This window comes from Euwallacea fornicatus, chromosome 1, assembly GCF_040115645.1.
Source record: "Euwallacea fornicatus isolate EFF26 chromosome 1, ASM4011564v1, whole genome shotgun sequence".
NCBI classification, from domain to species: Eukaryota; Metazoa; Arthropoda; class Insecta; order Coleoptera; family Curculionidae; genus Euwallacea; species Euwallacea fornicatus.
The window spans coordinates 4,607,904-4,625,882 of record NC_089541.1 but is presented as its reverse complement, the minus strand read 5'-3'; the positions used below and the strand labels follow the sequence as shown (position 1 = coordinate 4,625,882).

The 17,979-nt window shown below is 33.3% G+C and overlaps 1 protein-coding gene across 3 annotated transcripts in view; it reads right to left on the bottom strand.

Moving 5' to 3' along the window:
* Positions 1-17,979, bottom strand: part of cv-2 (crossveinless 2) — a 73,989-nt gene that overhangs the window by 42,475 nt on the left and 13,535 nt on the right. For 2 of the 3 annotated variants that reach the window (XM_066302108.1, XM_066302089.1), the window contains exon 2: positions 2,446-2,540. In XM_066302108.1, the coding sequence (XP_066158205.1) occupies positions 2,446-2,536 (91 nt within the window). In that variant the 5' untranslated portion in view covers positions 2,537-2,540. The remainder of the gene's footprint in view (positions 1-2,445; positions 2,541-17,979) is intronic. The other variant, XM_066302099.1, reaches the window with a different exon arrangement.

The window sequence follows — 17,979 nt, the reverse complement described above, 5'->3', positions numbered from 1 at the left end:
TGGGAAAGTTGGTTTTTGTTTCATCATTGATTTATGATTTCGGGCGTTTATAATTTATTAATAGAGTAGAAGCAATTTCTTGCAGTCAAGCAGAGTATCATTTCATAGCTGCTATATCATTACAGACGTCTGGAATGATCATAAACGTAACCTAACGCATAATTATGCAAATCTTTCTTTGGGTAATTTTGCTCAATGCCATGTCAGGCTGAGGAATTCACGTATAAGAGTTTCAAAGAACTGATATTTGACAGTTCGAAGATGTGACGCTTCACGTAGATTCCTTTCGCGAAGAACTTGAAATTCTCGATTCATGTAGTTATTCGCGGAGATTGCAGGCAATAAACGGGCAAATTTAAATGAATTTTCATGGTTGTTTATTACTGTTGGAATATAGAGTTGCTACTAACATATTCGCGCTTAATTGGTATTCAAACAAGTAAAAGCAGTTAATAGGCCGTATCCTGCTTAACTCAAGACAAAGAGATCATGTAAATATTTACGATCTCAAATGTTTGGACGTAAAGTAAACTGGCAGTTTACAGCCGCCATCGGACTCGGTGAGGCTGTAGGTGATACGGTCCACTACTTAAGTAATTATGCCAAACAACTCAAACAACAACAATAAAAATCAAATGGACACGGGCAGAACGAAATTTTAATTCGGTGGCATTCAAACGCAGGCTAGAACACAACAAACCTTTTAGTGGAGCAATTGTCCGTGTAAACAACCATTATTTTCATTATCACTAGACAACGGTCCGATCAGATAACTCAATTTTATAATTAAATTTTATTTAATGCTATTAACCAGTGGCCGTTTAAAAGAGAACCACGCAGGTTAGACTTTCACTCCATCCTGGCCAGCTGCAAATATGCATGAGAGAACACAGGTGTTCATCAAGCTATGGAAATAATTACTCGCAATTAGTTGTAAACGAGAATATCTTACTCTTCTGAACGCGGTTTAAATATACTTAATGTTGGACCTTGTGTGTTTTCTAATTTTAAGATGGGAGCGAAAAATGTTTTGGCAGGTGCACCAAGTGGTTTAGAGGGCATTTTTCCGTTAATAAATAATAGTTGCTGAAACCGGTTATGTTTTACTCGGATTGGAAAATATTATCATAAAATCAGCGTTTAAGCGTTGACTATAGAGATCCCAAAATTTAGTTCTGGAAGAAATAGACGAAATAGGGCCGAGGAGATACTGTTTCTTCCTCGTCGTTTTGGTGGTGTTCTGTACACTTGACTTTTCGTAGCCCCCCGGTTTCCAAATAGAAAAATCCAATGAAACCATTTCGGGAAAACTCGGCGGCCAACTAAAAAAAGTGTACAAACGACATATATCAGAGATAAAACTGATGGACTGGATTGTAGAACTCTAACTTCCGAATATAGCAATTGCGAGCACGCCCAATGTCGAATTCAGTTTATTTTCCAAATCAAAAGGGGCTAGTGCTTACAAATACGAAAATATCAAATCGAAATGGAAAATTTGCCGATTAACACGTTCCCTGTGTTTACTGGAAGTGACATAGCAAAGTAATCCTGCAGAAAAAATCAACTTTAATAGAAATACAGATCATGTGATATAATTGTGATTCAGGTCGCTCATCGTGACAGTGGTATTGATGGCTGATTCATACACAGTGCGTAAGTAATCGATCTTGGAAAATTCCTGGCAAATAAAAAAAATGTACCAATAGAAATTTATTAGCAATCATATCAATATTTCATACCAATATCTGAGACTATTCGGAATATCACGTTAAGATTGCAATATTCCGTTTACAAAATCTCAACTAACTATTCCGAGTTCACGTAATTCCTCTATAAGACTGGGAAAGTAACCTTCTTACGTTCAGGCCCCTCTGAGTCTATGTACGTTATCCTCGTGCGACTCTCGAAAACACTGTTTGCAATATGAATTATTGCATTTTACGTCTAACGGTGCTCGGAGAGAACCTCATAGTACCCACAGATCTGCGGATGGAACACCTCTATGTCTGCTTTTTGAAATTCAAAGACAGGAGGAGAACCTTGTTATTATTTTTCGACCTTATGAATCCTAAACGCTGCTCTAAATGCTTCTTTCTTCAAATAAGGCGACTCTTCAACTTCAGACTACTCTCAGAGAGTCCGTAATGCGACGAGATCAAATGTTAAAAGCCCCATGATTTAATTTTTCAATTTTATAAGGCAAGAAAATATGCAAGCAGAAACTAAAAATTACAGTAAATGACATCAATACACTTTTGATCTCTATAACGCGAAACGTGATACAGCAGCTAACAGCTGATATGTTTGCAGATGATGCTGTTATGTTGGCTGTTCGAAATGATAATGACGAAAATTGATTGATTGATAAATAATCGACAAAAGATTTTGAATCAATAGAAGATGAAGTATTCGCGTTTTTCGTATAAAAAATCATAAACTTACCCATGCCTGATCCGGATCCATAAGCTATTGTGAAATGAATATTGGTCACCACCACCAAAATTAGACTCCAGCGCTTGAACCACACATCCATGCTTCTGAAACAAACAGCATACTTATCATTATTTATTGAATTATGTTTGCGATTACCAATAAAATGAGTGGAAGATTATAGGTAATTCCCCACTAATTACTTAAACTATATTTATAAAGTAAATACCGATATCGTCTCATACTTCAAATAAAATTAATATACTGGATGGGGTAGCCAAAAGGAAAAAGTTTCTTATTTTTTATTTTACGACAAAAATGCATTCTACATGAAAGTTTTCTTTGGTTTCAAAACCGTTGCGTCAATTGTCATCGTTTCAAATTTCCTTTTCGTTACAGAAAAATTTCGCTTAGTTGTAAATTTTTCTAACTCCCATAAATTAATTCTCGTTTCTATGACAATGGTAATCAAGATTTTTGTTTATTAAGTTTTTATTGTAATAATTGGGCGAAACACGAAAACTACAAATAAAAATTTCTCATACAAATCCAGTTTAACCAAACAATCCGAGAATAGTAAAAATAAGTTTTTGTTCTCTTTTCCGTCGTTATGTTAATTTTAAAATATTAACTATGTCGTAAATTATTTTTTCCATTATCATTTCATTAAATATTTCAGAGTCTTGCGTTTTGTTATTAACTGTAATAGTTGATTTCAAAGTAAAAGGTATTCAAGATAGAGATGATAGATGCCATATATCATCTTATATATCTCAGAACTGCAACATTGCCGTAAAGTTCGGTTTTTTTACAAAGGAATACGTAGTATTACAAATTTATTCACTGGATACAACTTTTAGCTCATCTAACTTTTAGCAAATGGACATAGCACTATTTTGAAAATTCGTATATAGAGTGTTTTTTTGTGAAAAACACCATCAAAACTTTTTGGAGACGGTCCCTGATTTTTTAAACTCTGAATACATTATCTTTCTCATACATAACAGTATACTCTTTCACCATAAAGTGTAAAAAAAAATAAACTGGCATTACAAAGTTAGAGCCAAAACTATTTTTCGACAAAATGTGTAAAACTCCCTGTATAATAACAATACAAAATGCGAGCTATTTTTTAATGCTCATTCAATGTTCCGCGTAGTAATCTTGTTCCATGGTAGAAGCATGTACAATTCCTCATGAGTCACCCTGAATAAAAATGTTCTTCGGTGATTCATAGTGTCTTCAGCTTTTAAGGTCTACAGTTGGGTTTGATCAAATCTCGCTTTCTTTAATACTCACCGTTGATGATCTTTCACAAATCTCTAACGATCTTCAAAATCGGTATCAACGTTCTAGCTATTTTTTCTAGAATACTCTTGACTTGTGCCGTTCTCCCAATCGGTAATTTATCTTCTTTCTTCTCGCAGGCCATTTGCTTCAACGTGATCTTTTCTTCGTTAAGTTTAGATTTATTTTACGTCTTCAATAGGGCCTTTTGTGTATACATGGCGGTATACAAAACACGCAGAATTTTTGAGTTGATTCAGTAAATCGAATCCAGTTCCAATTCCGTTTTAAATCGTCAATAGAACACGAGTGATATTTGTGTTTTTGTTGAGCACCATTGTGACTCATTTAATTCGCGATGCATTTGGCTTGTTCAGTAAATATAATTTGATTTTCTTTGTAAGACTGGTAATGATATTTCTAAATTTATGCGAATAATAAAAAGCACCGGTTAAGATATATATGCTGAGTAACATTGAGTCATTTGATGAAACTTCCTTAAGGCTGCTTTACGACGTTTCATCAGATAACTTGTAGGTAATAAATCTTTCGAAGTAAACAAGAGCAGGTACATAAATAATGGCTAAATATGACCATTACTTTTAATCGTGGGTCAATGAGGCTTAATGATTTATATTTAAGACAAAGAATTTGCATGCATGTTGCGATTAAATGACGAATGTCGATTCTGAGCTCGCTTTCACGCCAACCCTAACGAGCCAAGATCAGTGCTCATTGATTTATTGCTATTTGATAAACCAAAGTGCTGGAGAAAGTCTATTAATTCAACCATTTGCCTTCCTAATATTTCGAGTTGTGTATCACGTTCCCTGATACAATTGTTATTATTTATTTTGTTTTCGCTTTTTTTTTGTGGTTCAATAATACTTAGCTTAATGCAGACTTTAGTTTGTCGGCCAAGATCCATTCGAGTGAATAAAACATTTGTGATTTATTAAGGGCACTCAAAAAAAAAAAATCAAAATGCTGTTAAGACGGATTTATCGGGATTTATTGCAGATTTACTAAAGTAGGAGACTCGTACTTGGCGCAGTTGACTTGCCAGGAAAATGCACTTACATATACAAAATATGTATATACAGTATGTCCCCGGATAGGATTGAAAAGAGGAGAAAGTTCCTTATTTTTCATTTCACGAGGAAAATGCGTTCTTCATGAAAGTTTTTTGTTTGTTCACAAAGAGTTGAATCAACTCCCAACGTTTCAGATTTCATTTTCGTTACAGAGAAATATCGAAAATTAGGGCCGCTTAGCTAAATAAAAATTCTAAGTCTCAAAAGATAATTCTTGTTTTCATGATGACCATAAACAAAGCTTAATTTAAATGATAATGTTGTCAAAAAAGCAACGAATTTACCTGATGGAGGACTATGGAAAACGTAATTCGTCGAGTTATCGAGGAATTTAATAAAAAGTTTCCGTAAATTTACATCTCAAAATTTGATACACAAAAATTTACCAAGAAATCTTAAACTAGTGGTTCCGCATTAGATGTAAAGGAAACTGAGATAGCTCGAGAGAAAGATGACGTCCCGATTCTTATTGTAATGGATTCGATTCAAAGTAATAAAAAAATTTCTTTACGGTGAAGGATATTTCAATTAGAAATAAGTTAAACACATATTCAAAAAATATAAAAACAATTGAAATTTCATCTTTTCAATCCAATTTTTAATCGCGCTTTAGAGCTAGAAGATCAAGCAAGACATTTGGATTTCTGATTGTCCATGGACGCTCAAACCATGAATAACTAGTACTTTTATCAAGACATTATGTTCTTTGATGAAGCCACGTTTTCCATCAATGGTACTGTTTTATTTCCAAATATAAGATACTGGAACCACGACAATACGTATTTTCGAATCGCTGATAATGAGTAATATTCGGCTAAAGTAAACGCATGGTGTGCAGTTTCTTCTATTGGAGTATAAATGTCAAATTTATCACCCTCTTCATTGCTTTGAAAAAAAAAATGATATTTACGAAAATGTTAAACTCTTAGATATTTCGATATACCTACCATCCTTATCTTGAATACACTGTATTTTAAAATTAAATTAACGAGAGAAAAGAAAAAGAAAATTTACTTTTACTATTTTTGGAAAGTAGCTCTAAAAACTTAAAAAAAAAATTCGCTACTTACTACTAGTAATTATTACTTAAAGATAGTTTCAAAATAAAAATCTTTACATTTAGCTCAATATTTGACTTTGAAATACGGTGTATTCAAGATAATAATAGTATAGGTATATCCAAAACTGAAGCTTTTTCGTAAACTTCGTTTTTTTTACAAAGCAATAGATAATGTGACAAGTTAGTAGACTGCGTATAACTATTAACTCATCTAATCTTTAACAATTGTGCATAGCGCTTTTCGAAAGTTCGCATACCAGGTGATTCTTTTGGTGTGGAAAAGAGGTACTAAATTTTCTAAAGACGGTGCTGGATTTTCTTAGCAATCTTACTTATACACTACAGTGTAGTCTCTCATCCAAAAATGATAAAAAGCAAACTGGAATTAGAATGTTCTAGCCAAAACCATTTTTCGGCAAACTGTGTAAAACTCCCTGTCTAACAACAATAAAAATGCCAGCAACTTTTAGTGCTCATTCAATATTCTTCTTAGTAATCTCATTCCATTGTGGAAGCATGTACAGTTCCTCATGACTCACCCTGTATACAGGAATCGAAAGCTATATTCTGACTTGCAATAAAGAGTTATTACCGATAGTAACCACTAAACAGCGAATCTAAGGCCACAATGGAATTTTACATGGGATCATTAATCTACAGTAAACAAAGTATTGAAGACAACAAGGAAATTTCCTACTAAATCCCCATCATCTTGGAATCTTCCTTTAGTGGACAAATCACCTAACACATGCCACTAAACACTCTATAACCACTTACCCGATTTATTGCAACTCTAATGTATAAGGAGGTGTTAAATAGTTTTCAGGAAGTCGTTTTATTGTATTGGGTATTAATTGCAAGTTTATGAACAGTTAACAGGCGTACACTGTATGCACACAATTCTCAACGTGTGCGGTAAGAATTCCGATGAAAAATACAACTGTTTATCATAGATTTGCTTATTTATTGTTTAATATCAAGAACTGTACCTACAACGAAGAGAAATATATCATTGGGAGCGTGAGTAATATCTGATACTCTCGACGGGGTACACCCGCAATAGATTTGTTCACGTTGATACGACCATACCATCGGGGTATTCTAACATGAATTTTGTTACTTCAGCAATTGACCCGAAAATTTTAACAGCACCTTGTTCAAGGCTATTAAGGTCAAAAATGTTTTAAATAAAAAGTAAAAGCAGTTTCTGATTTGGTAAGTGCTACTTTCTTTTTTCGGCAATGGAATGCGAGATTGAACATATTAACAACATTGTTGCATTCAACGCTCAAGTGTGCGTAAGATGCAAAATAGTAGATTGAGGCTTCAACCTTCACCAACCACATATCTATTGAGGTTTCTGTGTCTTTTAACGTTTACGTGGGATAAAACGGAGATTTAAAACTAAATATAGTTTAAAATCAAATGGGACTCGACCATCACACTCCACATTCCTAGTCGTATGACTAATGTGCATAAAATTCGAATACCACATATTCCTTGAAAATTCAGATTAAGTTTAGCAAACACTATTAAAACCGATCGTTTTATTAGGTGTGCAAATTAAAAAGATATTTAAGCGATTCAAGGTGGAATGATAAGTAGCCAAACTAATATTAAAATTTTTTTAAAACCATAAATTATGCATGAGCCTTCTTCGCTACAATGAAGCGATGTGTAATTTTCGGGCTCACCATACCAAAGAATTGGCGTAAATCTCGTAGAGGTTTTTCACCTTATACATACAATATATCGAAACCCTACACCACTTGGTCTGTTAATGTAATGTAGGTATACACTCCATTTGCTAATAAGCATATCTTTGATCTCCTTCTGTATATAAACAGTTTTAAAAATACTGACTAAGTTTGTAATAAGATTAATATGTATGTGTATGCTCGACGTATTATTTCAAACACGTTTTCCGTGCGGAGTGGATTTGATTTCACACTAGAATAGACATCCAAGATAGTGCTTCATATAAATTCAATTCGCCAGCAGGATCATGAATTTACAGGGTAGATAGACTTGTAATAATAATCCAGTTTATGTTAAAAACCGAGGGAACCGTAAATAAAATTGCGAAACGTACACAACTAAAACCCAAACCCATTTTATCGAATATTTTGAAGAGCGGGTCTGGCTCTAGAAAGTTGTTTATGAGATCTCTTTTCTAGTCTAAACAACTCTTTTACCCACAGGTGCGCTTAATAAATTTGCTAATAATAGGTTTTGATTACCATCATAATTATACCGCTGATGATGAAGGTAATTAGGTCTACAGATTATCGATTGTTGAAAAAAAAAAAACGGTATGTATCGGGACCCTGTATCGGAGTGGTACGAGGTAAAACGCAACCACATGGGCTAGAAGTTCGATTAAATGGGAAAGCATTTTTTTTATATTGACCATAAACGTACGCTTCTACCGTTAATCCCTATCCCAAAAATTCCACGCTTACATCGTAACGCTGTTCAGGCTTTCATGTGGTGACGAAAAAATCCAGATCCGTATTTAAAAAAGTCAGATGGTATGGATATTGCTGAGATTGTTGTAAACGGAAAGTTTTTGGTCATGTAGAACGATAGAATTTTCAATATTCTCGTTTGCCAGTATTGCCAATTTTTTTATTTTTTCGTGATATTTTGAAAACTAAGAATATTGCAGCAACGTCGTAAAATTTTACAAAAAATGTTAGCATTTAACAGACTTCATAGTTTCAAAGACGGCAGCGGGTCCGAGGTGAGGGTGCCATTATGGGGATCTTGTTAAGGCCAGCAGAAACAAACTTCCAGGGAAGATGCGAACAAACTGGTAACATTTTCGGGCTTTCAGTTATTTGGAAAAAAACTTATATTTACGATTTTTTCCCCGACTTATGATAAGAGATACATCACAACTAAAACGATTTTTCCATCGACTTTTTTTATAAATTTCAATAAGATACACTTGGTTTCATACTGCGATATTACATTTGTCAAAAATAGTTAAGAAATTTGTCTTCTAGTACGGCCCTGGTAAGTTTGTCTATTTTAGAGTCACTTTGTATAACAATTCGTTCAGTTGAAGCTTATAAAAAATGACAATAGAAAAATAGTTTTTTTTACTATAACTCGGGAAAAAAAAGGAAACGTAACTTTACAGATCAATATGCATCATAAAAAATGACTCCCTTAAATGCGCCAGTTTCCTGCCATCCAACCTAATTTAGGCGGTTGTGAAATTTCCATGCACTCCATCCCTATCTTGTACACACTGTGTAACATACAATGCAGCCAAGATAAGCATGTACCTATAGCACAGTGTGCACATAAAGTATGCAATAAATTCATTTCCTTCGTATGGACTTGACAAAATAAAAAATGGTGGAATACATCGACTTTAGTTGAAAGTTCAACACATTTTGATTACATAATATTAGTTGTGACGTCATTATTCCAGATATGACGTTAATATAAATTTTTTAAAATCGTACCCCTCTTTTTAATAATTTTACGAAAAAGGGCACGCTTTTTACTTAAAGGACATAAACCCTTACTATGTTACATAACAATTTTTTTTATAAATTCACAATAATACATTTTTCCTTGCAGTACCTAACCGTAAAAGATAGACATTCATTAAATGAATCGGGGTATTCTTCTATTGATTTATTTAGTAGGTCTGTTTATTTATTTCCATTGTACAAGTGTTTCTATTCATTTAATACAAAATGTATGAATAATGCTTTAATTTTCGTGTTTTATAAGTTTTGGTTTGACTTCGTAAAGGTTTATTGTTAAATAAAGGTTGTATTACAATGCATTTATTTCTAGCACAAAGAATTGAAATTTTTACGATGATTGGCTTTGGTGATAACAGCGTGAACACAATAGAAACGGGTGTGTTTTATTAAACAAAAAATATCCGAATAGAAAATAGGTTTTTAGGAAGTTATCAAAAAAATTGTTATGTAACCAAATAAAAAAAGTTTATGTCCTGTACATAATAAAGTGCGCACTTTCACATGGTGAATAATCAAAAACAGGGGTTACCATTAAAGAAATTAACATTGAGGTCATATCTGGAACAATGATGACATCACAGTTCATATTATCAAACCAGAATATATGGAATTTTAAACTAAAGTCAACGTATCCAAGCATTTTTTATTATCTAAATTCCAGACCGAGAAAAAAATTTAATCGATACTTTATGTACACACCGTATGTATAATAAGTTAAAATATTAAAATTCAAATATATATATATATATATATATATATTATTTCGCATTCCATATCGATCGTTCTTTATGGTACGGCCTATGAGCTGTACCTTTGCAAAAAAGTAAGTTGTTTTTGTATGTTTTGAAGGTATATTACTTCGCAGATGAGTCAGTTTCGCGTTAGCACTACAACGAGTAAGTTAATCGTTATAGGACAAAGAATAAGTATCGGGATAATCGGGAGTTTTTTTTAAATCAGAGTGGAGAAGTCATGTAGCTAGATCATCCCTCGCACAGGATGGGGCCATGGAAGTAAAAGATTGGGGTAAGATGGGTTTGTGATTTGAATTAAAAAGGAAAATTCTAATTGTTGTTTTTTTGGGGTTTAAAGGTAAGTTTCGGCAAGCCAACGAGGACAACATTGTGGGAAAGACGTTCTTATAGGACGTCACATCTAGTGTGGGGTCGTGAAAATAAAAAATTGGGGTAAGATGGAGTTGTGTTTTACATTAAAAGGGGAGGTTCTGTTCTAGTTTCGAGTATTTACCCATAAGATTACGGATAAATGTATATACTTTACCATATGAAGTTTTTATTCAAATGAAAAGTTTTTTGCTGTGAAGATTTTAAAAAGTTTGACTTGAGCGGTATAATTTATCCGAAGCCCCTTACATTCCTGTTATAAAAATATTAAAAAGTTAATTCAAGTGTATCAACGAATTTATAATAAAAAGTTGTCTTAAAATTGACAAAAAACTTAGCAGAAATGTCATATTATGAGACCAAGACTGTTCTGTTAAATCTTAACGTAAAAAAACTGCAATGGAAATGTTCTTTTACATTTCATCTGTTTCTTAGCATAATCGGAGAACAAATGAAAGAGCAATTCGAACATATCTTTTTTTTTAAATAACTGAAAAGCCAAAAATAATTTTGCAGATTAGTTTACAATGTAAAATTGTTCCCTTGAATGCGCAACTCTTCTCTCGTTTAATCAAGTTTGTATCTTTTACTGTTTACAAATTTCTCATGCTGGAGCCATTTATCTTGGGCACATTACACAGTGATATAGTCTGTAATAGCCAAGAGGTAGTATCATTTTATTGTAAATTTTTCGTCATTTTGAAGCCTTGTATGGAAAAAATGTATAAAAATTAATTTCCAAGTAAAATGTACGAGAATAATCCGAAAAATGGCGGACCTAATTAGTAAAGAAAAAAAAATGTTGAACATTTTTTTCTCAATTCTCATTATTTCCCAACATAGTCTTCTTTGATATGAACACACTTTTCTCAGCGATATTTCGTGACTTCTATACTCTATTTAGAGTAAGAACTTGTGAATGTTTCAAAATAGGCATCAATGTCGGACTCCATCTCTTCATTATTAACAAATCTAACCTAATCTGATAAGACATTTTTTCAAGTTTGAACATAGAAAATAATTCAAGGGGGGTAAGTCTGGCGAATAGGATGGGTGAGGAAAAGTTTGAACTGAAGTTAATTGATTTTGGCCATCGCGATGACGGAAGGGTAGACTGGAGGGTTATCTTAATGAAGTAAAGCTAATTTTCGGCAAATGCGGTCAGTTATTCCTAATAGCTTTGCTCAAACGCTGCAATAAGTTTTTACAATATATTCCGTTTATTGTTTGTCCTTTAAAAGGAAATAGTTAATAAAACTTATCCCACGTGTATCTTAAAAAACTGACGCCATCACCACTTTGAATTGACCACTGCGGAGTTCGTCTTCGCAGTCGGTACGACCACATTTAAACTATACCACCCAATATTTAACAATTGTTAATGAAGGGCCAGATTCCTCAAGAGTAAAATCTAACTATGGTCTGATGTTGGATGGACTAAGACCTTTCAAATGAAAGTTTTTAATCATGTATCGATGATCCATTTCTTTCATGTTCAGGTTAATTCAAAAGCTTTAACTAAAATGGCTCCAAAGTAAACACAAATCAATGTAGCACTCTTAAACTTTAGGTATACACTTTCTAAGGTTAGGTCTTTTTACTAAAGGCAAATTTTCAACAAAAAATCGCCATTTATATGTCAAGTCAGGTACTTCGAGGACTATCTTCGTAATTCAGTTACACGACTTTAAGTTTTCCCAATTTAATGAAACTCCATAAATAACAATACAATTTTCATTTAAATATTTTCTCCTCAAGCTCTCTAATTTAGGTTCACTATTCCTTTTGTGGAGTATTGAAATTTACGAATGTAAATGATATCTGGAACACGACTCGTACGACCGTCGTTTTTTAAATTAAGGTCCTCCAGCATATGAACAAACGAAGAGTTCCCGATGTAATGCGTGACCCCTGTTGCGTTCTTCAATTTTCCAATCGTGTTGGATACTCGAAAATAGTTAACGTCCAAAGTAACTAAAATCTAAGCCCCGTCAACTCATGTAATAGTTAAGATAAATGAACAATTAACAGCTAAAAGATCCAGCCATATGACTGACCTGTTTAATCCAAACAAAGCGTAGGCTCTGATTTAATTGAGGTCATCGGTGTGTTTATAGCAAATTGTAACTTATAACCCAATGCAATGCCCATGTGGTAAATTATTTGTTTTAAGTCCGAACAGGACATCGGCACAAGGAAAACTGCTTGATTATTATTAATTAAAATACGAATTGTTTATTCGAAAACTTCTAGCAAAAAGTACTAAATATCTCATCTAAGACGACTTAGGAACGAATATTCACGTTTTGCATTCTAAACACGCAATAAGTTTTATGTCAAATAACATTAGAATCATTTACAAATTAATACCTCTTGACACGAAATGAATTGCAACATTTATCGTAAGTGACTCATACAATACCATACCCAACTGATGCGATTATAAACGGCATGCATTATGGTAATTCATGTAATATTAAACTGTATACCGACATGAAAAGGAAATATTAATTATTAATGTTTATAGCGCTTTTGTCGATTTTTCCCACCACCAGTCTAGAATACACTACTTTCAAATTCCCTTTAAAACAGTCTTCTTTGTTTAAATAATGGTTGTTTCAAGGCTTGTAATTAATAACAATATTTTCAGTGGACTTTGGCCTTTGTAAAATCTGCACAGTTCACGACTTACACCTCGGAAAATGTTCACTATTGCTACCCAGTTGATCACATAGGTGCTCATGAACCTAACGACGACATGGCACGTGTTATGTCATTCTACTGCTGTAATTGCAGAACGCTAGTTGCAAATCTATTTAAAAAATTCTCGGAATATTCTCAACCTTTCTCGACTTCAAAACAAATTAACAACATATTATCGAGGATACTCATTCGCCTAGACCATCATATGTCCGTTAAGTCCTAAATGGTGGCCCAGAGCTCGTTAACATGCCGTGAGATTATAAAATGTGAATTGGCAACACATTACACGAAAAACATTGAGAGAATAATGATAATAATTATGAGACTGGTCGTCCTTAAATATTAATGTAGATCTGCTTAGGATTCAGAAGTCGTATCAAAATTCGATTGTTTATCTGTTTGCCAATAGCGCCATTCTAGCAGTGCGAACGTGCCAAGCAATATTAACTTTGAGTAGTTACAATTAGATTTCTTAGCACCTGTTTGAAGCTATTGGAGAATAAGAAATTCTAAGTTTTAAGCGCTTTTTTCACCGACTAACCAAAGGAAAAAAAATCGCGATTTTTCACGTACAAGAAAATAATCAGTAGAAACAAATGCATTTTCAAGTTAAAATTTGAAAGTTCCAGTTTAGTAGAGAGAAATAAAAATTACCTAAATCCTACGATGTAAGTCGGGTTAGCTGAGCTGCTCTCTCGCTCGTAAAACCAACATTCTGAATTTTTTTTTATGTACGTAATTTTGCTCTAATAATGATGATAATAATAATAATAATAATAGTATCACAACCGACACTCCTTTCAAATATCAAACAAATCGGTCCCACACTTTTTACGTTTCATAGTTTTCTTTCCTAAGCAAGATATCAATAATCAACGGCAAAAATATGTAGTGATGGTACAGTTTTCCATTTTATTCAATTTTTTCTCTTTTTTGTCGCAATTTTCAGTGGTTTATAAAAAAGAAGAGTTCTATCGTATTTCTCAATGCATTGCCTCTCAGTACTTACGACGTCTGTACAGGGTGTTTCATTAACACATCGACAAATTTTCAGAAGTTGCAGTGCTCGCAAAAATAAATATTTGAATCGAATAAAGTTAGATTCGAAAGCGCTTCGTTTCCAAGATAAAGAGTGTTTAATTTCGTATTTTTTAAAATATTTTTTACATAATTTAAAAACGGTTTGGGATAAAGACATGAAATTAGTGACACGCTATGGTGAGTTAAATGTGCATGTTGTGGAGTAGACAGAATATTTCCACCTACACCAGTGGCCTCCGTGCGACCATTCAAGATTCTACATGTGTAAATGGCTCGGAATTTAACGGAACCATACTCTGGAAGAAGAGTATTATTTTGCGATGAGGTATGTTTCACACATGTTTGTTTTCATGCTATATATTTCTACTAAAAGAAAATGAAATTACTTCGCCCTAAAGAAGAAAAAAAACGACCTAGGAAACCTATACCGGTTGTTCGGTAGGCATAGGAATGAGAAATTATTTTTTGTTTTGGAAACAGCTACTCGAGCAGCTAAACACTAAGAGGCGTTTTTTTAATTAAAAATTGATGGCATATTAAAAAGAATATTCGTATTAAAAGTCAGCGATGTACCATTTTTTCCATTAAAAACATCCCATTAGACTACTACGCAGGAGTATTAAACTACAACATCGTAATCAACTTTCTCGATTCAAGACTATATATCCTCTTGCGTACATATGAACCTACGAATACTCAATATAAATCCAGCAATGATTTGTAACGAATATTTTCGAATAAAACAGCGAAAATGAATCATTTATAATATATCTCATACTTTTGTCAGTCGTTTGGTAATTTCAGTTACAATTACATTCTTGTTAAATTTACTTGAGTGTGTACGTGTTTCAAACTTGAATTTACTAAGAAGTAGTTTATTTATTTAGTTGCAAGAAGAGAATCTAATTGCTATTACCTACACATTGTGTCAAGTGTTCCACTTAGTTAAACTTCCAGTTGCAAGTTTTCCAATTTCTCGAAAAAGGCCCAAAATAGTTTTTCTAGAGACAAGCTTCAAGTTACATGTAAAGCATGACTGAGTAATTTGATTATTTGATTTTCATGCCAAGTTAGAACATTTACTGGAACATCAGATAAAATTCTAACATTTCCGTTATATGTATTAATATACAGGGTATTGCACATTAGTAGACCAATCCGCTAACTTGTGTTGAAGTTGTTAAACAGACATTTCGATATTTCTTGACATACTTTAATGAAAGATTCTAGTGATGCACAGTTCAATGAGGTGCCCTATCCCTATACTTTGGGTTAAAAAAATTTGAAACCAGAATGGGGAAAACGAGGGATTATGAACACGTCCTCCTCCCTAAATTTCTTTTTGGGCACGCCATTGGTGAACGCATTTAATTTTTGAAACAAAATGATCCTTTACCTTAATTTTCTTTCATCTTGTCCAATTTGAATTTACCGCTTATTTTAAAAAATATTTCAGCATTTTGCCTCTCAATACACCGTACCCATTTTACTTTTATATTGGAAACGTATCTATTTCCGTGCAAAAATAATTCTGGTTTCAAATTGTTTTACCCAAATTATAGGAAAAGCCCACCTCACTGAATTGTCCATTACTATAAAAATTCCATTGAAATATATCAAGAAATACTGAAATTTTTGTTTAATAACTTCAACTCTGTATAGTGAGAAAAAAGTGCCATAGAAAAGAGTCGCATAAGAAAAGTCTAATTATTTTCGCTCAAGGAGTCTAGTTAGCGGATTGGCCTACTAATTTGCAACACCCTGTAACATGAATACAGGGAAATTATAATTGCAAATCAAGGTACTTACTGTTGCAAATAGATGTTGCAACAAATAAGTAGGTAGAAACTGAAGTGGTCTAATCTCCAAATCAATTCGGTTGTTTTCTATCTGAGAAATTTGATAAAGTTCGATTTCTGTGAATTGTAAGAAGCTGATTTGACATTTTTTTAAATTGTATTGAAATGTAAATAATTAATTCACAATTTGGCTTCTTTTAGGACTGTACGTTGTTCCTTCCAGTTTTCACCACATAAATAATTTTTGTTAACAGATTTGCGCCTGCGAAGGTCCATCGTGGATCTTGGCATTCGAATTTAATCAGGTGACCTTCAAAACACCCTTTTGCTCAGTTTGACAATAAATTTTGTTCATTTCGAGAAAAACATGAAACTTTGTTAATTTGAAGAAAATTAAATTTAATTACGAGGCATTATAAAATACCCACAAAGCATCTCGGTTGGGATGACGATTAGTTTATTTCATAATGTTGAATAAATTTCACTAAGAATTTTGCAGTTGTTTGTTGGAAAGCCCTAGCAGATTTTCATGTGCATATTGAAAAATCACTATTTTGAATTTTCTCGTGTTCACATAAATTTTATTAGACGTTCACACACGTGGACATCAGGAAAAACACTAAAACTTCAAATTCCTAACGTTGTTTAAATTACTCAATCTCAGTTGTTTGTGCTTCCAAGCAGGTATTGTGCGAAATTTTAGACAGGTTTACATTTTCCACTTGCCTTAATCTTAACCCAGCAGATGATGCCATAACATTTTATACAAGTGCATCCATAAGCATTGCCCGATGTTTACAAACCTTTCTTTTGAGTGACGAAAGAGTAAAACCCACGAAATGGTGCCAATTTCTCCTACAAAACACGGATTTTAGGGGGGATATTGGGTAAACATTCCACTACATCTGCAAACAGCTTGAAATGTTCCTTCTTTTAGCGTGCAAACGGAGATATTTTAAAACTGCAACATTGTAGAAAATCTTAATAATGTACAGTTATGCAAGATAAACGACTTTTTGTTATAAACACCTCAGCAATTATTAGTGCACAATAAAAACCAGCAGCACTTATGTACTTACAGGAGGTTTCTCCTTCTAATTAAATTACATGTAGTCTTTTCTGCATGACTCGCCTATCAAGATGGATAAAAATTGGCTTCCTCAATTAGTCCCTTCCCTTGAAATTCTTATTAAAGCCTCATTGTCACCTAATTGGTATTGATGAGATCGATCCTTGGAAGCATACAGTGTCGATGTCGAGCAATTGTATATTATTCTGCTAAAATTGAATAGTTTATTATCTAACAAGTTTCTCTTTCGAAAGCGGCTCTTTTTACTGTTGGGAGAATGCCAAATAAACTGCATTTCCTATGATTGGGTAATAATAAATATGTTACAAGAACGGCGATGGGATGAAACAACTTTCGCTTTTTCGAAAAACGGTTTTTAAACATAACAAACGCGAGTTCAATTTAGAGCTGAACAAATAAATCGATTATGAGCATATTTTAAAATTCAAGTGCTATAAAGCTCACCTTTTATGCGACAATTAGTGTCCGAAGTACTGATATCTCGTTCGCCTAATTTTCGCCTACAAAATAATTCCAGTTAGAGGTACTCCAATAACCACTCTGATTTAAGTATGTTGGGAAATCCCGACGTTAACTCCCATTTTTAACCACAAACTGGTAATTATGAACTGCTAATATATTTTAATGCGTAATCTGACCGATTTCCTATTAGTTGCAAACAACTGCGGATGAAACTTGAATATTTTAAATCACCATTTAATCTTGTAGACGTTTCTTGCAGACGTTTGCTTCCAGTTTCCCAAATTTACAATTTTCCAACAAGGTTAAACCTATCAACCCAACTGACCTATTTTTAACTTTATGTAGGTACTATGTTAGAGGAAATGCGTTGTTTTCCTACA